General features: G+C 43.5%; 1 protein-coding gene across 1 annotated transcript in view; it reads left to right on the top strand.

The window, feature by feature from the left end:
* LOC111966280 (disco-interacting protein 2 homolog B-A-like) overlaps positions 1-21,986 on the top strand; it is a 103,169-nt gene extending 81,183 nt beyond the window's left edge. Inside the window, exons 14-38 of the mRNA XM_070444459.1 lie at positions 205-269; positions 377-470; positions 570-689; positions 3,786-3,900; positions 6,348-6,487; positions 7,066-7,202; positions 7,615-7,695; positions 7,789-7,916; positions 8,763-8,877; positions 9,009-9,210; positions 9,376-9,488; positions 10,788-10,868; positions 10,995-11,118; positions 11,219-11,340; positions 13,098-13,209; positions 13,859-13,968; positions 14,223-14,353; positions 14,516-14,684; positions 14,765-14,935; positions 15,311-15,372; positions 15,470-15,527; positions 15,647-15,721; positions 15,917-16,091; positions 16,257-16,380; positions 16,575-21,986. Coding sequence (XP_070300560.1) covers positions 205-269; positions 377-470; positions 570-689; positions 3,786-3,900; positions 6,348-6,487; positions 7,066-7,202; positions 7,615-7,695; positions 7,789-7,916; positions 8,763-8,877; positions 9,009-9,210; positions 9,376-9,488; positions 10,788-10,868; positions 10,995-11,118; positions 11,219-11,340; positions 13,098-13,209; positions 13,859-13,968; positions 14,223-14,353; positions 14,516-14,684; positions 14,765-14,935; positions 15,311-15,372; positions 15,470-15,527; positions 15,647-15,721; positions 15,917-16,091; positions 16,257-16,380; positions 16,575-16,827 — 3,077 coding nt within the window. The 3' untranslated portion in view covers positions 16,828-21,986. The remainder of the gene's footprint in view (positions 1-204; positions 270-376; positions 471-569; positions 690-3,785; positions 3,901-6,347; positions 6,488-7,065; positions 7,203-7,614; positions 7,696-7,788; positions 7,917-8,762; positions 8,878-9,008; positions 9,211-9,375; positions 9,489-10,787; positions 10,869-10,994; positions 11,119-11,218; positions 11,341-13,097; positions 13,210-13,858; positions 13,969-14,222; positions 14,354-14,515; positions 14,685-14,764; positions 14,936-15,310; positions 15,373-15,469; positions 15,528-15,646; positions 15,722-15,916; positions 16,092-16,256; positions 16,381-16,574) is intronic.
* The last annotated feature ends 921 nt before the right edge of the window (positions 21,987-22,907 follow it).

The following is a 22,907-nucleotide window of genomic DNA, read 5'->3' as shown; positions in this document are numbered from 1 at the left end:
AGTATTTTGAAGTTGAGGTTTAGAAAAATATAAAAAAGATATGCGAAGAAGAAGATATCAAAAGATATATACATGGGAAACGACAAGACGTAGGACAAAGACGTCTGACTGCTACGCCATCTTGGGTTTTGACGATGATACACAGGGAACAAGTGTTTGAAGGATGCTTCTCATAGGGACTTATCTATTTGTTTCTGTTCTTAGGTGAGACATTAGTGAATGTTCTGGACTTTAAAAAGGACATGGGCCTGTGGCATGGAGTTCTCACGGTGAGAGTGTGTGGGTGTTTGTGGATGGGGGGATAATAGTTACAGGTAAACTGATTTYATATCATATGTATTTCCGTTCAATAAGTTGTATTTTGTTGTTCTTTCAGAGTGTAATGAACAGGATCCACACTATCAGTGTGCCCTACGCTGTGATGAAGGCTTGCCCTCTCTCCTGGGTTCAGAGGGTCCACATACATAAAGGTAGTTACACCACCCACACATCCACACCCTCTCTCTCCATGTGACCATGAGAACACTGTGATGTTCAAGTACTCATTTGTCCCTCCTCTCCCCCCATAGCGCGCGTTGCCTTGGTGAAGTGTCGTGACCTGCACTGGGCCATGATGGCACACAGGGAACAGAGGGACACCAGTCTGGCATCACTGCGCATGCTCATCGTCGCTGACGGAGCCAATCCCTGTGAGTGTGAAATGTAGTCCATGCAGGGAAATGTAGTCTGTGTGGAAGCCACACTGGAACTACAGATGGCAGACATGTTTGGAACTGGTCTGCATCCCAGTAAGCAAAATTACGTTGAAAAGACTTTAAGACGTCTTTTGCATTTTAGGTACTGAATGAAAGGTGAAAATACTTATTTTCCATATGTCGAAAATACTTATTTTCCAGATGTTGAAATCAGGTGCATTGTAGGTGCTGAATGAAAGGTGAGAAGACGTCTTTTCTGGCCGTCAAAAATATGTATTTTCCGGATATTGAAAATACTTAATTTACAGATGTTAAAAATACATTTTATTCGGATGTTGGCCAAATTTCAACTGCACATACATTCTCAATGAAGTAAGCATTGAATCACAATAATACTTTTTCAAGGCTCTTACTATAGGAAAAAGGAGCCAACTAAAGATTGCAACAGAATATTTAGTATTACTTTCATCTGTAGCATTTAGTTATGTTAGCTTTTTCAAAAGCTTTCAAAAGAAATTATGTTCAAACTAATTCAACCTACATAATAAACCAACAGACAACTTCAACTACAATAACATTCTCAGTTACAGACATTTGTTTTCTTGCTATGACTGTGATATATTGTTGTATATCTACTTAAGTTGAATGCACTGACTGTAGGTGGCTCTGGATAAGATCATCTGCTGAATAACCAAAATGTAAATTATATATATTTTTATTTATAACGAAGCATGCTGGGTATTGTGCTAATTAGCCCCGCCCCCAAACAAGTACACATTTGGTCGGTGCAGACCAGATCCAAAACTGAACTAATAATGGACGTTTAGGCTATGTTTCACAAGTTTGAACATCACAGTACAGTACGGCACAGTTTTGTACAATAGAGCACAGTAGAGTGCAGTACAGGAAAACGTTTATTTGGAGACAGTAGAGTAAAGTTTAGTTCATTAGAGTACAGTGCATTAGAATAAAGTAGGGGACAATACAGTACACTACTTTACAGTACTCTACTGTGCTCTACTGTATTGTACTATACTCTACTTTTCTTTACTATACTGTGTACTATTCTGTAATGTACTCTACTCTGTGGTACTGTGCTGTCATAACTTGTGAAACATACATACAGTGCCTTCGGAAAGTATTCAGACCCCTTGTCTTTTTCTGCATTTTGTTATGATACAGCCTTATTCTAAAATAGATTAAATAAATACACATTCCTTAGCAATCTACACACATTACCCCACAATGACAAAGCGAAAACAGTTTTCTAGTAATGTTTTGCAAATGTATTAAAAATAAAACACAGAAATAACATATTTATTAAGTATTCAGACCCTTTGCTATGTGACTCAAAATTGAGCTCAGGTGCATCCTGTTTCCATTGATCATCCTTCAGATGTTTTTACAACTTGATTGGAGTCCACCTGTGTTAAATTCAATTGATTGGACATGATTTGGGAAAGGCACACAACTGTCTATATAAGGTCCCACAGTTGACAGTGCATGTCAGAGCAAAAACCAAGCCATGAGGTCGAAGGAATTGTCCTTAGAGCTCCGAGACAGGATTGTGTCGAGGCACAGATCTGGAGTAGGGTACCAAAACATGTCTGCAGCATTGAATGTCCCCAAGAGCACAGTGGCCTCCATCCTTCTTAAATAGAAAAAGTTTGAAACCACCAAGACTCTTCCTAGAGCTGGCTGCCCAGCAAAACTGAGCAATCGCGGGACAAGGGTCTTGGTCAGGGAGGTGACCAAGAACCCTATGGTCAGTCTGACAGAGCTCCAGAGTTCGTCTGTGGAGATAGGACAACCTTCCAGAAGGACAACCATCTCTGCAGCACTCCACCAATCAGGCTTTTATGGTAGAGTGACCAGACGGAAGCCACTTCTCAGTAAAAGGCACATGACAGCCCGATTGGAGTTTGCCAAAAGGCACCTAAAGACTCTCAAATGAGAAACAAGACTCTGGTCTGATGAAACCAAGATTGAACTCTTTGGCCTGAATGCCAAGCGTCACGTCTGGAGGAAACCTGGCACCATCCCTACTGTGAAGCATGGTGCTGGCAGCATCATGCTGTGGGGATGTTTTTCAGCGGCAGGGACTGGGAGACTAGTCAGGATCTAGACAAAGATGAATTGAGCAAAGTACAGAGAGATCCGTGATGATAACCTGCTCCAGAGTGCTCAGAACCTCAGACTGGGGCGAAGGTTCACCTTCCAACAGGACAACGACCCTAAGCACACAGCCAAGACAACACAGGAGTGGCTTCGGAACAAGTCTCTGAATGTCCTTGAGTGGCCCAGCCAGAGCCCGGACTTGAACCCAATCGAACATCTTTGTAGAGACCTGAAAATAGCTGTGCGGCAACGCTCCCCTTCCAACCTGACAACTTGAGAGGATCTGCAGAGAAGAATGGGAGAAACTCCCCAAATACAGGTGTGCCAAGCTTGTAGCGTCATACCCAAGAAGGGTCGAGACTGTAATCGCTGCCAAAGGTGCTTCAACAAAGTACTGGTCTGAATACTTATGTAAATGTGATATTTCAGATTTTATTTTTAATAAATTAGCAACAATTTCTAAAAACCTGTTTGTGCTTTGTCATTATGGGGTATTGTGTGTAGATCGATGAGGATTTATATTTATTTATAACATTTTAGAATAAGGCTAACCTAACAAAATGTGGAAAAAGTCAAGGGGTCTGAATACTTACCGAAGGCACTGTATAGATGTCCGTAGTGGACCAAATCTGAACCAATTATAGACGTCTATGTTTGGGTCAAATATAGGCCAGTCCGGACGTCTGCGGATGTTGAAATCAAGGCTGGTCCAGACCGGATAAAATCTGAACCAAACATAGACGTTGGTTCAGATTTGGTCCAGTCTGGACAGGACCAAAAAATATTGCTGTCGGTAGATGCTTAGTGGGATTGCACCTTCCAGGCAGTCAGTGGGGCTGACATACAGCAAATAGGATAATTGCAAGTGATAAACAAAGCCCTGTATGGTTAGAATGGGTACCCTCCAAAAATGGTCAGTGTTGTGAGATGTCATTGTTGTTGAGTCTCTCTCTCTGTCTTTCTCTCCCTAAGGGTCGGTGTCGTCCTGCGATGCCTTCCTCAATGTGTTCCAGATCCACGGGCTGAAGCCAGAGGTCATCTGTCCCTGTGCCACCTCCCCTGAGGCCATGACGGTAGCCATCCGCAGGTAGGAWGGGCTGAATCAGTCTGCTTAGCAAAAGTAACAGTTTGTGTTTTGTTTTGCTACTTGGCCAAATTTTATTTATTTATTTGTATTTATTTAACCTTTATTTAACTAGGGAAGGCAGTTAAGAACATATTCTTATTTATAATGACGGCCTACCAAAAGGCAAAAGGCCTGCTGCGGGAACGTGGGCCTGGGATAAAAATAAATAATACAATATAAATATAGGACAAAACACACATCACAACAAGAGAGACACAACACTACATAAAGAGAGACCCAAGACAACAACATAACAAGGCAGCAAAACATGACAACACAGCATGGTAGCAACACAACATGACAACAACATGGTAGCAACACAACATGGTAGCAGCAAATAAACATGGTACAAACATTATTGGGCAAAGTCAACAGCACAAAGGTCAAGAAGGTAGAGACAACAATACATCATACAAAGCAGCCACAACTGTCAGTAAGAGTGTCCATGATTGAGTCTTTGAATTAAGAGATTAAGATAAAACTGTCCAGTTTGAGTGTTTGTTGCAGCTCGTTCCAGTCTAGCTGCAGTGAACTAAAAAGAGGAGCGACCCAGGGATGTGTGCGCTTTGGGGACCTTTAACAGAATGTGACTGGCAGAACGGGTGTTGTATGTGGAGAATGAGTGCTGCAGTAGATATCTCAGATAGGGGGGAGTGAGGCCTAAGAGGGTTTTATAAATAAGCATCAACCAGTGGGTCTTGCGACGTGTTTACAGAGATGACCAGTTTACAGAGAAGTATAGAGTGCAGTGATGTGTTCTATAAGGAGCATTGGTGGCAAATCTGATGGCCGAATGGTAGAGAACATCTAGCTGCTCGAGAGCACCCTTACCTGCCGATCTATAAATGATGTCTCCGTAATCTACCATGGGTAGGATGGTAATCTGAATCAGGGTTAGTTTGGTAGCTGGGGTGAAAGAGGAGCGATTACGATAGAGGAAACCAAGTCTAGATTTAACTTTAGCCTACAGCTTTGATATGTGCTGAGAGAAGGACAGTGCACCGTCTAGCCATACTCCCAAGTCCTTGTATGAGGTGACTACCTCAAGCTCTAAACCCTCAGAGGTAGTAATAACACATGTGGGAAGAGGAGCATTCTTCTTACCAAACCACATTACCTTTATTTTGGAGGTGTTCAGAACAAGGTTAAGGGTAGAGAAAGCTTGTTGGACACTAAGAAATCTTTGAGTATAAGACTGTATCATCTGCATATAAATGGATGAGAGAGCTTCCTACTGCCTGAGCTATGTTGTTGATGTAAATTGAGAAGAGCATGGGGCCTAGGATTGAGCCTTGGGGTACTCCCTTGGTGACAGGCAGTGACTGAGACAGCAGATTTTCTGACTTCATACACTACACTCTTTGAGAGAGGTAGTTAGCAAACTAAGCCAAAGAGACCCCAATACTCCTTAGCCGGCGCAAAAGAATGGAATGGTCTACCGCATCAAAAGCTTTGGCCAAGTCAATAAAAATAACAGCACAATATTGCTTAGAATCAAGGGCAATGGTGACATCATTGAGGACCTTTAAGATTGCAGTGACACATCCATAACCTGAGTGGAAACCAAATTTTATACCCGAGAGAATACTATAGACATCAAGAAAGCCAGTCAGTTGATTATTGACAAGTTTTTCCAACACTTTTGATAAACAGGGCAACATAGAAATAGGCCTATAACAGTTAGGATCAGCTTGATCTCCCCCGTTAAATAAAGGACGAACTGTGGCTGCCTTCCAAGCAATGGGAACCTCCTCAGAAAGGAGAGACAGGTTAAAACGGTTGGAGATAGGCTTTGCGATGATAGGGTCAGCAACCTTACAGAAGAAAGGGTTTAAACCATCTGACTCAGATGTTTTTTTGGGGTCAAGTTTAAGGAGCTCCTTTAGCACCTCGGACTCAGTGACTGCCTGCAGGGAGAAACTTTGTAGCGGGGCAGGGGAAAAAGAGGGGGAAGCATCGGAGATAGTCGCATTAGAAGGGGTGGGAGATGAGGAAATGTTGGACGGGCAAGGAGGCATGGCTGAGTCAAATAGGAATCCTGACTTAATGAAGTGGTGATTAAAGAGCTCAGCCATATGCTTCTTGTCAGTAACAACCACATCATCAACATTAAGGGACATGGGCAGCTGTGAGGAGGAGGGTTTATTCTCCAGGACTTTAACCGTTTTCCAGAACTTGGCGTTAGACCCACAGAGAGAGAACTGCTCCTTAAAGTAACTGACAAACACATGTGTTTGTAGTACCCTGAGTTACCTCTGGATGAAATGAAATGAAAGTTACATAATGCACCTTCAATAATTACATTTTTCAATAAATACATTTTTCTACAGATACAAGGAAAGTCTTTCGGCAGTGTGTGTATATTTTGTGTAAAATTCCTGTCCTCTCCTGTACCTTTCTGTGTGCAGGCCGGGGGTGCCGGGGACGCCCCTCCCAGCCAGGGCCATCCTCTCCATGGGGGGTCTGAGTCACGGGGTCATCAGGGTCAACACGGAGGACAAAAACTCTGCCCTCACCGTGCAGGATGTGGGTCATGTGATGCCTGGAGGTGAGGAGGGGGGATGCACAGTATAGAAAAGAGAGAGAAATGGAGGATCTCACTTGAGAATGATATCAGGAGTGAAATCCATGTGTATGTCTGTAATTGGCGTACAAGTCTCAGGCAGGGCTATAGTAACTACTCACGAGAGTATGATTCCAAATCACCTCCACTGCAGGTCCATTTTTAAATATGAATGTGTTTGTTCCCGGGGCCACCCACACATAAAATGTAWGCACGGATGACTGTAAGTCACTTTGGGCAAAAGTGTCTTCTAAATGGCATATATTACTATTATTATTATACTGTATTTGTTTCTTTATGTGTAAGTTGGTTTCTGTAATTGTATGTGCATTATTATTCCTGTACATGTATTTATCTGTGCAGCTGACTCTGTGTCTATATCTCTGATGTGTATAGTGAAGCCTGACTCTGTCTCTRTGTCTATATCTCTGATGTGTATAGTGAAGCCTGACTCTGTCGCTGTGTCTATAGCTCTGATGTGTATAGTGAAGCCTGACTCTGTCTCTGTGTCTCTATCTCTGATGTGTATAGTGAAGCCTGACTCTGATTCTCTGTGTCTATAGCTCTGATGTGTATAGTGAAGCCTGAAGGGCCTCCTCAGCTCTGTAAGACAGATGAGATAGGGGAGATCGTGGTGAACTCTCGTGCAGGAGGAAACATGTACTATGGCCTACCAGGAGTCACCAAGAACACCTTTGAGGTACGGACCCACAACCATTCGATTCCCCCTTATGTGTTACGTACTGTATGGGGGAACATGGTCAGACACCTGGTCAGGACCTGGTCAGACACACCAAACTCTGAACATTCAATATGCTTACCAACACATTTTCTATTAGAAATGTTAAAAACATCTGTTTTCTTTCTTTCTTTCTGTCTGTCTGTCTGTCTGTCTGTCTGTCTGTCTGTCCTGTCTGTCTGCTGGTCCTGTCTGTCTGTCTGTCTGTCTGTCGTCTGTCTGTCTGTCTGTCTGTCTGTCCTGTCTGTCTGTGTCTGTCTGTGTCTGTCTGTCGTCTGTCTGTCTGTCGTCTGTCTGCTGTCTGTCGTCTGTCTGTTCTGTCTGTCTGTCTGTCTGTCTGTCTGTGTTCGTCTGTCTATCTATCTATCTATAGGTGATTCCTGTCAATGCTCTTGGTGCTCCTATTGGAGAGATCCCTTTTGTGAGATCTGGACTCCTAGGCTTCGTAGGACCCGTAAGTAAGACTGTCTTGTGTTTGTGTGACTGTGTGCGTGTGTCCATATTCGCGTGCAGTGTGTATTGAATGCTGTGTCTAACCCTTCTACAGGGCAGTCTGATATTTGTGGTGGGGAAGAACGAAGGCCTGCTGATGGTGAGTGGGAGGAGACACAACGCTGATGACTTGGTGGCCACAGCACTGGCCGTGGAGCCTGTCAAGACTGTGTATCGTGGGAGGTGAGTACTGTGTGTGTGCATGCATTCGTGTGTGTGTGCGCATGTGTCAGCATGTATTTGAAGGGACAGTGGATGAGTTCTGTGCTGTATGTGCTCGCTGTGAGTCAGGTATATTGGGGATTGAGCATAGAGATGTATAGAGATCATTACTTGGAAATAACCAGTTTTTGCAAGGACATTGCCATTGAGGGCTTCCACCAGTTTAAAGTAGTCAACTGGGTGAGGATTCCTGTGGGTTGGGAGCGATCAGCCAATGATCAAAATGTGTCATCTTCAAATTGGTTTGCCTAGTTTGTAAATGGCTTTAAGCTGTATGACATCTAGTGGCCACAATAAATGAATGACACACAATATTTGGTTCAAGACTCCAGCACTGCAGGTGGCAGTAAGTCACCAATATTAGCTTTCCACTTTTTTTTTTATCTAAAGAAAATGGACTACTTTAAACTGAAGATAGCATGAGCAGCGACATTGAGGCTGTCACAGACTCCATAATTTCACAGATGCAATGTTGCAGTCTCTATGGCATTAAGCTTTGTTTGTTGTGTATCACCACTGTCATCTGCTGGGTATTAGTGAGCACTGCAGGCCTATAGTGCACTCGCAATATGAGTGTATGTATACAGCATGTTTCTGTGTGGGATGTGGGGGTGTATTGGCTCTGAAAAGAGAATCTCAAGCTGTGAAAATGCTTGTTATCAGAGCAGTTTTGTGTGTGTAGGAATTGCAGTGTTCTCTGCTTTATGTGTGGATGTACATATACCGTTTCTGGAGGGAGAGGTCAATATCTATGTGTGTGACTATGGATCCTTGCAGACATTCTAATTGTGTGCGTGTGTGTGTCAGGATTGCGGTGTTCTCTGTGACAGTGTTCTATGATGAGAGGATAGTGGTTGTGGCAGAGCAGAGGCCAGATGCCAGTGAGGAGGACAGCTTCCAGTGGATGAGCCGAGTACTGCAGGTAGCTAACCCCCCTACAAACACCTCTTTCTTGGTACATTCCAAAATTAACACCACAGTTTTCAATGTACTCTAAACACTTAATTAGAGAAGTTGTCTAACTGAGGGGTGTTGTGTGTGTCCACTGTCCAGGCCATTGACAGTATTCACCAGGTGGGTTTGTACTGCCTAGCCCTGGTGCCTGCCAACACATTACCCAAGACCCACCTGGGAGGGATCCACATCTTCGAGACCAAACAACACTTCCTGGACGGCAACCTGCACCCCTGTAACATCCTCATGTGCCCCCATACCTGTGTCACCAACCTCCCCAAACCACGGCAGAAACAGCCAGGTACAGTAGGCTCAGTTCAGGGGATCATACAGCAAAACTTGGCAACTGGTTGGCTTACAGTGGCGATGACTTTTGAGCTAGGGACTTTATTGTGAAAATGCATCTCTCTTTGTCTCTATCTCTCTCTCTCTTTGTCTCTCTCTCTCTCTCTCTTTATCTCTTCAGTGGGTGTGGGTCCAGCCTCCATCATGGTGGGGAACCTGGTAGCAGGGAAGAGGATAGCCCAGGCAGCAGGCAGGGATCTGGGCATGATCGAGGACCAGGACCTGATCAGGAAGGTAGGACCACCTCTCTCATCATCATCATCAGTTAGAAAGGACCCACATGCACGGTGGCCCATAGCATGGTAGGGACTATAGCGGTAGCTGGTACTACTAACCTGGTGGTAGCCAACACTACAAACAATGGCATGCCTACTGCCGGATAGTCACGTTCGGTGCCCTGTTGGTCTGCCGCCATATTGGTAGCAGACAGCGGTCCAATATGGGCTTGCCTGCAGTGGTGTGCTGCCTCTTTGACACCATTGGTCCAGTAAGTGTTTGCTTGTTGGGTAGTTAGACCGGACAAGAAAGCTGGTAAACCACGTGAGCAACATGATGCATTCTTTCTTCTGTCCTAATGCACCCGTCTCTCCCTGGATGTAACATTACATAGCTCCGTATGTGGCCTACTATGATGGTAAGAGCTACTGCCCCCTCCCTACCCACCACACCCTGGTTCTTCCTTTGCTTCTGTCTGCAATGTGCTGTACAGTGACGCGCTCAATGTGAATGGGGTTATTTTTCAGTTGCACACGCAAATAATTCTATGGTTGCATCGCTAAGTTCTGGCAAGATGTGAGATCTTGCATGGTGTCAGAAGTGATGCTCTGAATCTGCACGTGCTAATGTATTATGCCATTTGTTTCCCTTCTGCATCACAGCACAGTGATGGGGACAGTCTGTCGTGGCATCTCTTAATGTCACCTGATGCCCCATGCCTTCCATTGGTTCCCATCACCTCCTGAATGTTCAAAATATTACACACACAGACAAACACAGGCCTTGCTGGTCTGCAGAATTGTTTGGACTCCAAGGAAGGCCCTGCAAGCCATCTCCCCGAGATCCAAACATCCACATCTGCTCTTCATGTGCTTTGCTGTTTTTCCCCAATCGATTTCTCCCCATAATTGCTGTTAGCTACAACTTAAATCAGTTTTTCATTATTTTAAGGAGTAGTTTGGCTAATGCTGCATGGTGTAAATTGACAATTTTCTTGATATTTTGTCAATGGGAGTGACAGTTGCCCTCCTCCTGGTAGAAAATCTACCTACGGAGGACATTTTGGCTCCAGGGCTATTTACTGCAGTGCACCTGTATTGACCATCTTCATGTCCTTAGACTTACTGTAACTCAAGGGAATTAACTTGAGTAAATTCAAGTTCTGTCAGGTTTTTCCCATCAGCAAAATACAACTCTTATTAGATTTACTTGTAGTTATTTTGTGTTGATATCAATAGATATTTTTCCCCTCATATTGATATGCATATTGATACGATTGCTATGTAATGACCTTTGACCCTCTATTTCTCTCCTCAGCACCAGTTCCTGTCCGAGGCTCTACAGTGGAGGGCACAGACTGACCCAGACCACTGTCTCTATGTGCTGCTCAATGCAAAGGTAGCACTCTCAGTCTTATAGACACACTCTCACACGTATTACAGTAAACAGAACCCCCCCATATACAGTTGTGCCCAGTTGTAAATAAACCCCTTGCCCCTACCCTCTCTAACTCCTGTGCTTCAGGGGGTAGAGGTATCTACAGCAACATGTGTGCAGCTGCATAAGCGGGCGGAGAAGATTGCAGCGGCGCTCACAGAGAAAGGCAGCATCAACACCGGGGACAACGTGGTGCTGCTCTACCCTCCTGGTGAGTCCTTTCTGTCTGTCCGTCAGACTCTGAGAAGTGGCATAGCCGTACCTGTTGAGGATGACTTAGAGTTACAGTCTGTCTTTGTCTCACTCTCTAGGTATTGACCTGATAGCCTCCTTCTATGGCTGTCTGTACGCTGGCTGTGTTCCTGTCACTGTCAGACCTCCTCATCCACAGAACCTGGCAGCCACACTTCCCACTGTCCGCATGATCATCGACGTAAGTGTGTGTGTTTGTGTGTATACAGTTGAAGTCGGAAGTTTACATACACCTTAGCCAAATACATTTAAACTCAGTTTTTCACAATTCCTGACATTTAATCCTAGTAAACATTCCCTGCCTTAGGTTAGTTAGGATCACCTCTTTATTTTCAGAATGTGAAATGTCAGAATAATTGTAGAGAGAATTATTTATTTCATCTTTTATTTATTTTATCACATTCCCAGTGGGTCAGAAGTTTACATACACTCAATTAGTATTTGTTAGCATTGCCTTTAAATTGTTTAACTTGGGTCAAACATTTTGAGTAGCCTTCCACAAGCTTCCCACAATAAGTTGGGTGAATTTTGGCCCATTCTTCCTGACAGAGCTGGTGTAACTGAGTCAGGTTTGTAGGCCTCCTTGTTCGCACACGCTTTTTCAGTTCTGCCCAGCATTTTTTTCTATAGGATTGAGGTCAGGGCTTTGTGATGGCCACTCCAATACCTTGACTGTGCTGTCCTTAAGCCATTTTGCCACAACTTTGGAAGTATGCTTGCGGTCATTGTCCATTTGGAAGACTCATTTGTGACCAAGCTTTAACTTCCTGACTGATGTCTTGAGATGTTGCTTCAATATATCCACATAATTTCCCTGCCTCATGATGCCATCTATTTTGTGAAGTACACCAGTCCCTCCTGCAGCAAAGCACCCCCACAACATGATGCTGCTACCCCCGTGCTTCACGGTTGGTATGGTGTTCTTCTGCTTGCAAGCCTCCCCCTTTTTCCTCCAAACATAACAATGGTCTTTGTGGCCAAACAATTCTATTTCTGTTTCATCAGACCAGAGGACATTTCTCCAAAAAGTACGATCTTTATCCCGATGTGCAGTTGCAAACCGTAGTCTGGATTTTTTATGGCGGTTTTGGAGCAGTGGCTTCTTCCTTGCTGAGCGGTCTTTCAGGTTATATCGATATAGGACTCGTTTTACTGTGGATATAGATACTTTTGTACCTGTTTCCTCCAGCATCTTCACAAGGACCTTTGTTGTTGTTCTGGGATTGATTTTCACTTTTCGCACCAAAACGCGTCTCCTTACTGAGCGGTATAACAGCTGCGTGGTCCCATAGTGTTTATATGTGCGTACTATTGTTTGTACAGATGAACGTGGTACCTTCAAGCGTTTGGAAATTGATCCTAAGGATGAACCAGACTTGTTTTCTGAGGTCTTGGCTGATTTCTTTGGATTTTCCCAAGATGTCAAGCAAAGAGGCACTAAGTTTGAAGGTAGGCCTTGAAATACATCCACTCCAACTCCAATTGACTCAAATTATGTCAATTTGCCTATCAGAAGCTTCTAAGCCATGACATAATTTTCTGGAATTTTCCAAGTTGTTTAAAGGCACAGTCAACTTAGTGTATGTAAACTTCTGACCCACTGGAATTGTGATACAGTGAATTATAAGTGAAATAATCTGTCTGTAAACAATTGTTGGAAAAATGACGTGTGTCATGCACAAAGTAGATGTCCTAACCGACTTGCCAAAACTATAGTTTGTTAACAAGAAATGTGTGGAGTGGTTGAAAAACGAGTTTTAATGACTCTAACCTAAGTGTATGTAAACTTCCGACTTCAACTGTATGTGCTATCTTTTGATCAAGTCAGTGTATGAGGATGGGTGCTTTCTTATGAGCTTGCTGTTTGAGTGTAATTATTTTGGTCTTCCAAATAAGACAAACTAACATGTTGTTTGTGGTGCCTCTGACTGTCCCCAGGTCAGTAAAGCTGCCTGTATCCTTACCACTCAGAACCTCATGAGGATCCTGCGCTCTAAAGAGGCTGCTGCCACTCTGAACATTAAAACATGGCCGACAATCATAGACACAGGTACCAAAGACCAGGGGTTCTTAAACTTTTTGGTCCCGGGGACGCCTTTTGTGGTAGCAAATTCATCAATGATGGACCCCCTCATATTTAGARCACAACTTGAGTGAGATGAAAATAGCATACAAGGAGTTCTACTATGACTTTGGCAGTGCATGGCCGGATGAAACAAGTCTCAGGCCCTGGGATGGAACATAGAGCATCTGTTTTTTTTTTTGCAAATTTCCTGCAATTCTACACATTTTGCCATGAGGCAGAGAGAAAACTTTGCTATTCAAAGTTTCAATTACAGTGCATTTATGTAAGGTATTGAGTTGAAAAGTTGATAATTGGTGGACTACTGTGGATACCAATATCCCTGTGAGCTTCCCAGGCACATGATGCCCAGGTTTAAGAAAATATATTGTATATAAATTATATTGTATTGTATTATACCCTCTAAACTTATTCCACGGATCCCTTGGACAAAATTTGTTTAATCTATTTAAAAAAAWATATATATATATGCTTGCTCTGGCTGCGTACCCCTAAAGTACCTCCACACCCCACTTTGAGAACCCCTGCCATAGAAGATCTCACATACAGAGCATACCTAACCATATAACCTGAGCCAGAGAAACTCAACCGTGTTGTGCATGTTCCCTTCTTCCAGACGACCTCCCTCGCCATAGACCTCCCACGATCTACAAGCCCCCCACGGCAGAGATGATCGCCTATCTGGACTTCAGTGTGTCCACCACGGGTATGCTCACTGGGGTCAAGGTAAGGTCAACTACAGGAGGCTACCGCTGGGTCTCAATACTCTAAAACAGTCCCAGATAGTTTGTAAACCTATGGTAGCCCATAAGCAGCTTGCCATCGGCAAAGTAAGTAGCCAACGGGCCATTTTGCTCATCTGCTGTACAATGGGCCAATGGCAGTAGCCATAACCATGGCTTTAGCGRTTGATTCTGCTTCTCTTATTGGTTGTTTCATTGTGATGTGTGTGTGATTGGCTGTGTCTCTCTGGCCATCAGATCTCCCATGCTGCAGTCAGTGCTCTGTGTCGCTCCATCAAGCTACAGTGTGAGCTATACTCCTCACGCCAAATAGCCATCTGCCTGGACCCTTACTGTGGCTTGGGCTTCGTACTGTGGTGCCTCGCAAGGTACACACACACACACACACACACACACACACACACACACACACACACACACACACACACACACACACACACACACACACACACACACACACACAGGGTATCTTTATCTCTCTCACTTACACACATTCCGAACACACACCTTCTCTTGTTTCCTGTGTGTAGTGTGTACTCGGGCCACCAGTCCATCCTAATCCCTCCTATGGAGTTGGAGAGCTGTCTGCCCCTGTGGCTGAGCACCCTGAGCCAGTACCGCATCAGAGACACCTTCTGCTCCTACTCTGTCATGGAGCTCTGCACCAAGGGGATAGGCACGCAGACAGATATACTCAAAGTGAGTACAACACATATACACACACACACGCACGCACACGCACACGCACACGCTAACTCTCCTTCTCTCTTTCCTTCCAGGCGCGTGGGCTGAACCTGTCATGTGTGAGGAGCTGTGTGGTGATAGCAGAGGAGCGTACTCGTCTGGCCCTCACCATGTCATTCTCCAAGCTGTTTAAGGACCTGGGCCTCTCCCCCCGCGCTGTCAGCACAGCCTTTGGATCYAGGGTCAACCTGGCCATTTGCATGCAGGTATTCAACCAGCTAGAATCAGTTCTGTGAGGAGTTACTAGGCAACAGGGAATTTTATAAGATGGAAGCATAACTCACTTGTTTGGAAAGATAGACTTTTATGAATGTTTTGACGGCCATGGCCAATGTTCCTATGATTTGTTGCTGACTCATGTTGGTTGATGCGCTAACCAGTGTCTCCCTGAACTGGAGGCTAAAGCCTTCTGTTAACTCTACATAATAGAAGAGTCACATGTAAATAGAGGAATCTATCTGAGGGTTGTCTGCCAGGTCAGTTAGTACAGCAGGACCTCCCTGTATGTCTCCTCAAGGACTGATCCATGTACAGTGGATGTGTATCTGAGTTTTCAGTCAGGTTTTCTGTGTGTTTCTCAGGGAACCACTGGACCGGACCCCTCCACTGTGTATGTGGACATGAAGTCCCTCCGCCATGACAGGTGAGAACATATGTGTGAGCAGCTTTGACACTGAGGATATTTTTGTTTTTACAATATTGAGTTTACCATCACAATGTGCTTTCACTTTCTGTCTCAGGGTGAGGCTGGTGGAGAGAGGAGCCCCTCAGAGTCTCCCTTTGATGGAGTCTGGAAAAGTAAGTCTCCCCTGATGGATCCACACACATTAAATTCCATTTTGTATTCAGATACAAGATGTGTTGTTGTGGGAGTTTGTTGTTCACCATCTGTCTCTCTACTCTATCACTTTCTCTAGATCTTACCAGGAGTCAGGGTGATCATTGTGAACCCAGAGACCAGAGGACCTCTCGGAGATTCCCATCTAGGAGAGGTGAGAGGAGAGAGAATGCTAATATTAGATTGAAAATGTCAACATGTGGCATTGATAAAAGGATGGGCAATAAGAAGGGTATAATTAGGAAAAACGCATATCCCTGTCAATAACCAACAATTCTCCTCATACATTACTCTCCTATTTCATCCTTAACTGTACATTGTCCCCTACTCTGCTCTCTGTCTCTGTCAGATCTGGATCAACAGCCCTCACAGTGCCAGTGGCTACTATACCATCTATGGAGAGGAGAGCCTGCAGGCCGACCACTTTAACACCAAGCTGAGCTTTGGAGACCCCACGACCCTGTGGGCCAGGACTGGCTACCTGGGCTTCGTCAAGAGGACTGAACTACTGGATGCCGCTGGGCGTGAGTGGCTGGGCACGGTCAGGGATATGGAGGCTAACGCTAATGGCTAACATGAAAAGGGAGACATACTAGGGATCTGATTAGGGCTAAATTAACTATCCCAACATTCCCAGTATTCAACATATTTGTTTGCCCCTCTCTGTCTGTCTTCCTCTCTGTGGTCAGATCGTCATGACGCCCTGTTTGTGGTGGGTTCCCTGGATGAGACTCTGGAGCTTAGGGGACTGCGCTACCACCCCATCGACATCGAGACATCTGTTTCCCGGGCTCACCGCAGCATCGCAGAGAGGTCAGAACACTGGAGGGTCTCAGGAAACCTTACTTATTGTCCAATTGGTTTATCTATGTTTTCATAATTGGAGGGAGATGAAGAGATTTCTTAGTGTGTGTGTGTTTGTGTGTGTACGTGCGCACGTGTGTACTGCATCTTTGTCTGACATTTGATTTTAATATAACACCCTTTTTCATATGTGTCCCATGCAGTGCGGTGTTCACGTGGACCAACCTACTGGTGGTGGTGGCTGAGCTGTGTGGCTCAGAGCAGGATGCCCTGGACCTGGTGCCCCTGGTCACCAATGTGGTGCTGGAGGAGCACCATCTTATCGTGGGCGTGGTGGTCATCGTGGACCCGGGGGTCATACCCATCAACTCCAGGGGAGAGAAACAGCGCATGCACCTCCGGGACTCCTTCCTGGCTGACCAACTGGACCCCATCTACGTGGCATATAATATGTGAGGGGCCAGGCGGATGGGCTGGGCAGGTCATCGTATGGTGGAAAAGATTACGGCTGTTGGAGTGGGGATTAGGAAGAAATTAGTTTGGACCAACCTGCTCCATAGACAGAAAATGCATGGTACCACAATGGGCAGTAGGATGGGTTGGCTGCACTTTATCGCACTGTATTGACACAGCCCTTTTTGGGGTGCATGTGGTTCAAATCTTAGGTCTTTTGCAGTCCAGGTCTTTTGGATTTCAAGGGGCACTGTTGTGTTTTGAGATGTACACTGTATAAAATGGTGTATATATACAGTACCAGTCAAACGTTTGGACACACCTACTTTTTACTATTTTATACATTGTAGAATAATAGTGAAGACATCAAAACTATGAAATAACACATATGGAATCATGTCGTAACCCAAAAAGTGTTAAACAAACCAAAAATATATTTTAGATTTGAGATTCTTCAAAGTAGCCACCCTTTGCMWTGATGACAGCTTTGCACACTCCGGGCAATGTCTCAACCAGCTTCATGAGGTAGTCATTTGGAATGCATTTCAATTAACAGGTGTCCCTTGTTAATTTGTGGAATTTTTTCCCTTAATGCATTTCAGCCAGTCAGTTGAGTTGTGACAAGGTAGGGGTGGTATACAGAAGATGGCTCTATATGTAAAAGACCAAGGACGTATTACAGCAAGAACAGCTCAAATAAGCAAAGACAACTGACATTCCATCATTACTTCAAGACATTAATGTTAGTCAATACGGAAAATTGTGCTGTCGCCAAATACGTCAAGCGCTATGATGAAACTGGCTCTCATGAGTAACCGCCACAGGAAAGGAAGACCCAGAGTTACCTCTGCTGCAGAGGATAAGTTCAATAGAGTTAATTGCACCTCAGATTGCAGCCCAAATAAATGGTTCACAGAGTTCAAGTAACAGACCTCCACAATCACCCGACATCAACCCAGTTGAGATAGTTTGGGATGAGTTGGACCGCAGAGGGAAGGAAACGCAGCCAACAAGTGCTCAGCATATGTGGGAACTCCTTCAAGACTGTTGGAAAAGCATTCCAGGTGAAGCTGATTGAGAGAATGCCATGAGTGTGCAAAGCTGTCATCAAGGCAAAGGGTGGCTACTTTGAAGAATCTCAAATACAAAATATATTTTTATTTGTTTAACACTTTTTTGGTTACTACATGATTCCATATGTGTTATTTCATAGTTTTGATGTCTTCACTATTATTCTACAATGTAGAAAATAGTAAAAATAAAGACAAACCCTTGAATGAGTAGGTGTCTCCAATCTTTTATCTGGCACTGTATATACATACATACACACAGACAAAAGTATGTGGACACCCCTTCAAATTAGTGGATTCAGCTTTTTCAGCCAAACCCATGGCTGACAGGTGTATAAAATCGAGCACACAGTCAGGCAATCTCCATARAGAAACATTGGCAGTAGAATGGCCTTACTGAAAAGCTCAGTAACTTTCAACATGGCACCGTCAGAGGATGCCACCTTTTCAACAAGTCAGTTCGTCAAACCACAATAACAATAACAGTAAGTGCTGTTATTGTGAATTGGAGACGTCTAGGAGCAACAACGGCTCAGCTGCGAAGTGGTTGGCCACACAAGCTTACAGAACGGGACTGCTGAAACGCGTAGCGCATAAAAAATGTCTGTCCTCGGTTGCAACACTCACTATAGAGTTCCAAACTGTCTCTGGAAGTAACGTTGGGACAAGAACTGTTCGTTCGGAGCTTCATGAAATAGGTTTCCATGGCCGAGCAGCCGCATGCACACAAGCCTAAGATCACCATGCGCAAAGCCAAGCGGTGGCTGGAGTGGTGTAAAGCTCACCTCCATTGGAGTCTAGAGCAGTGGAAACTCGTTCTCTGGAGTGATGAATCACACTTCACCATCTGGCAGTCTGACGGACGATTCTTGGTTTGGCAAATGCCAGGAGAACGCAAGCTGCCCCAATGCATAGTGACAACTGAAGAGTTTGGTGGAGGAATAATGGTTTGGGGCTGTTTTTCATGGTTCGGGCTCAGCCCCTTAGTTCCAGTGAAGGGAAATCTTAACGCTACATCATACAATGACATTCTAGATGATTCTATGCTTCCAACTTTGTGGTAACAGTTTGCGGAAGACCCTTTCCTGTTTCAGCATGACAATACCCCTGTGCACAAAGGCGAGGTCCATACAGAAATGGTTTGTGGAGATTGGTGTGGAAGAACTTGACTGGCCTGCACAGAGCCCTGACCTCAACCCCATTGAACACCATTGGGATGAATTGGAACGCCGACTGTGAGCCAGGCCTAATCGTCCAACATCAGTGCCTGACATCACAAATGTTCTTGTGGTTGAATGGAAGCAAGTCCCCGCAGCAATGTTCTAACATCTAGTGGAAAGCCTTCCCAGAAGAGTGGAGGCTGTTATAGCAGCAAAAGGGGGACCAACTCCATATTAATGCCCATGATTTAGGAATGAGATATATATTTATTTTGTGTTATATTTATATATATCCACCCGGACAGAGTCAGTGTCTACACCAAACACAGCTTTCAACTGGAAGGGAAGAGAACTCTACTCTCGCCACACCCCCTACGGCCCTCCTGCCCAATCACACAACACCTCAACAGCCAGACTGGCCCTCTATTTGCACAGTGTCAGGGAGTATTAAGGTGCTGAAGTCAATCTTACCTCTCTCCCAACTCCTCCAAGATCCAATCATCTGGAAGGTATTGCGAGGGGCCAAATAGATGAGCACTTCCTGTCTCTGGTGACATAATTTCCTGGGGTTGAGTGATACAGTATGTACATTCATCTTACTCCATTCTTACTGGCTTTCCTCCCCAAGCTTTCCAGGTCTTACCCAGTCCTTGTTTTTTTATTGTTTTTTAAAATGATCTTTAACTTATTCTAAATGCTTGCTTCACCCTGCAGTGACGTATCTGTGCACTTTGAGGCAGGGGTTTATGAAGGATGTGTAAAGGCATGTTAGAACACTAATGAACACACATTAGATAGACCAATCAGAAGCCGTAGAGGAAAGTACGTCAGTCAGTCGTCATTGGCTGTACTTGCATCACAGGTTTATTGCTTGAAAAGGCAAAATAAGAAATGGAATAAATTCTCAACTTTCTTGATTTAAGTTTACTTCTTGCCTTATAAAACTTTGCCCATACATATTTTGTTTTTGTCCATTGCTGTTCTTCCATTTCATAACTGTTTGTGTTATTGGGGTGATAATCCTGATTTGATATCCAAAGGGATGTTTGGAGTAGAACATAGAGGCCATTTACTGTACTGTACCCATCAAGGCCTCTGTATTTTAGATATACTGTATTTCACTGTATAGATATTATTTTAAAATTGTATGTATAAATGTAAAAAAAACAAAAAAACAATTTATCTCTCTCACCTGATAGTTTTCTGGAAAACTAACCTAGCTGTGAACAGATGGTGGCGAAAGATTATTGTACATAAGAATTTTTTTTTTATGTAATGGTAAAGACTAGTGAATTTAAGATCTTAACACTGATCTTGCACGTGTCTATTTTTGATTATCTAATTATGCACATTCCTCCTGTTCAAGGAGCATATTAATTGTGAGGAATCATTTTTGAGGAATCCAAGTTAACTAGGGATTAGCAGAAAGAAACCAGGTAATAGTGCCAGGAGTTTTCCCTGGTCAAGTCACATCAAGCTCGAAGGATCTTGAAAACCACGCCACCATGAATAAGGTTGTCAGGGATTTGTAGAGTCAGCCATAACTCCTGGGCCCAACCAGAGATTGGTTTGATGTTATGAGCTTGGGGAGAATGATGAAACCAATATAATGACTGTTGTTTTGTGGCATAGTAAAGCAAGCTCTTATTTTTTGTATGAACCACTGATCAATTAGATTGGAGGGTACTTTTCAGTGACTGTCCAAAGCTGAGCGATTGAAGAATGTGAGCAAGAGAATTTGGCAATGCAACATTTTGCATACGAAAAGGACTTTCAGGGCCCCAATTTGCAAAAATAGGACTGTCATATTTAATGTAATTATACATTGGCCACTATCATAGTGGTCAGGTTTGAAAATTTAATCATATTCTACTTTAAATCACTGGAACCTGTTTTTATTTCCCCCTGTAAACTTCAATTGCACACCTGAGCCAATCGTATTGTTGGAATCAAGAAGGTAGTATTTTATTGAAACCGGAGAACAACATCCACCTGTTTAGGTTTTATTATGTTCCTCTCCTCTCCACACACAATGTTTAGCACTCGGGGAGAAAAGTTTATAATTTACTGTAACCTTTAGAAGTTTTCACGTTATTATTATATTGTATGCTCCTTCCTGTCTGTAAGGTTCTAGTGATCCTCAAAATAACATTTTTTATCCTTGCAGTGGTGTAGGAGTCCATGATGAACTATTCATTATTATTGTCTAACATGTCTATGCGTAAATAGTTTGTTGTTTTGTTATTTTCGATCCCCCTCCATCTTAAATATGTGAGAAGTGTGAATGGGGTTTGTCTATATGTAACATTCAGTCATGTTCAACACTACAGCTTAAAAGTTTGCATTCAACTTTGTTGTAATATATGAATAAGAACAATATGGGAAGGTTCTGGACCAGAGATGTGTGTGAGTTAAATAATTGTCCCCCTTATGCTGTTCAATCACAATGTTTAGAGCGATGAGAAGTTTACCGTATGATTTAACCCTATCCATTCAGAAAAACTATAGCAGTGACAAGTTATAGCTCCATATCCTACATTTGAATTAAAGTTCCAAGTTCACCATGGAATGTCTGTCTGCATGACACAGAGACCAAGCACACATAGGCATCAGATTCAACCACAAAAGGGATAGTTTTTTTTGGGGGGGAGACATTTCAGGGAACAATAGTTGGCTACTCTGACAACCGAGTGAATAATACTCCCCATGTTGTGTATGTTTGTCCCAGGACTTGCTTGGCATTACTACTAACTGCAATCAATCTACCACTGGGAGGTCAATAAGGGCTTCCTCTTCTCTCTGCTCTCTCTAAAATACTTTTTGACACTATGCAATCAATGGCCGTGCAGTTTAACCCCAATGTTTACACAGCCAGGGGGAAATTCATGTTGCTTATACATTTTGTAATAAATTTACACAAAGAGGACTTCAATTTGACTTGTGGTATTGTACATATAGCACTGCACATATATCTTTATCTGAGTTGTTCAATCAATATTTTGTGTATGCACTCTTAGTATGCTGTGTATATCAATTATTTGGTTAATAATAATAATAATGTCAATTAAAGGGGGGCTGATCTTCCTGATTTAGCCTCGGTTTCAATTCTCCTCATTAGGAAATGCGACTGAGAACAAGATTTGGGTTTTGGAGGCTTGCTTTGATGTGGGTGTCTCTTGTGTATGTTCAAACGTGGGAGGTGTTTTTTGCTTTGACTCTGCCAAAACAGTACACAGTTAGTCAGTCAATCACCCTTCTAGATAACTTGACAGTCTAACCAGGTATTGTGTCTGGAAGTAGCATAGACTAGCCAGCAAGCTAGCCAACTTCTTTCTCCAATTAGCTTAAATGGCCTGGTGTGCTACCTTGGCAAAATTGGTTTCACTTAGGATAGGCTATTTGTGGGGCTAGTTATGGACTGTCAATAAATGACCAAAATGTAAATAGGACAATAATTTCATGTTGCACACCTTTTAGTTGTCTCATTAAATGCTTCAATATTTATATATTAAAGACATGCTCCGGTACTTTGGCAACTAGTAAGTATTTTTCAAACCTCCAGCTTTGGACTGGATGTGTCAATGTGTAGTTCATACATGCATAATCTATGAGCAGAAATACTGTTTTACCTCAATTAGCCACAAAATCTCTGGTTTGAAATCGACTGTTTTCTGGAAGTTGTGCAGTGCCATTTTCCCTACATTTCCCCCCACATAGGCCAGCCCCCTAGCAATTTGAGTTTTAACCAATAAGCTTCAGCCCCTTGCCATTTGTGGGACAGCTTGCAAGAGGCACACACAGTAGAGTGAGAGAGAGCAATGACATGGTGCACTTATGTAGTATCCTACCAATT

This window comes from Salvelinus sp. IW2-2015, linkage group LG1, assembly GCF_002910315.2.
Source record: "Salvelinus sp. IW2-2015 linkage group LG1, ASM291031v2, whole genome shotgun sequence".
NCBI classification, from domain to species: domain Eukaryota; kingdom Metazoa; phylum Chordata; class Actinopteri; order Salmoniformes; family Salmonidae; genus Salvelinus; species Salvelinus sp. IW2-2015.
The sequence above is the reverse complement of the archived record's forward strand: the minus strand, read 5'-3'. Positions and strand labels throughout refer to the sequence as shown.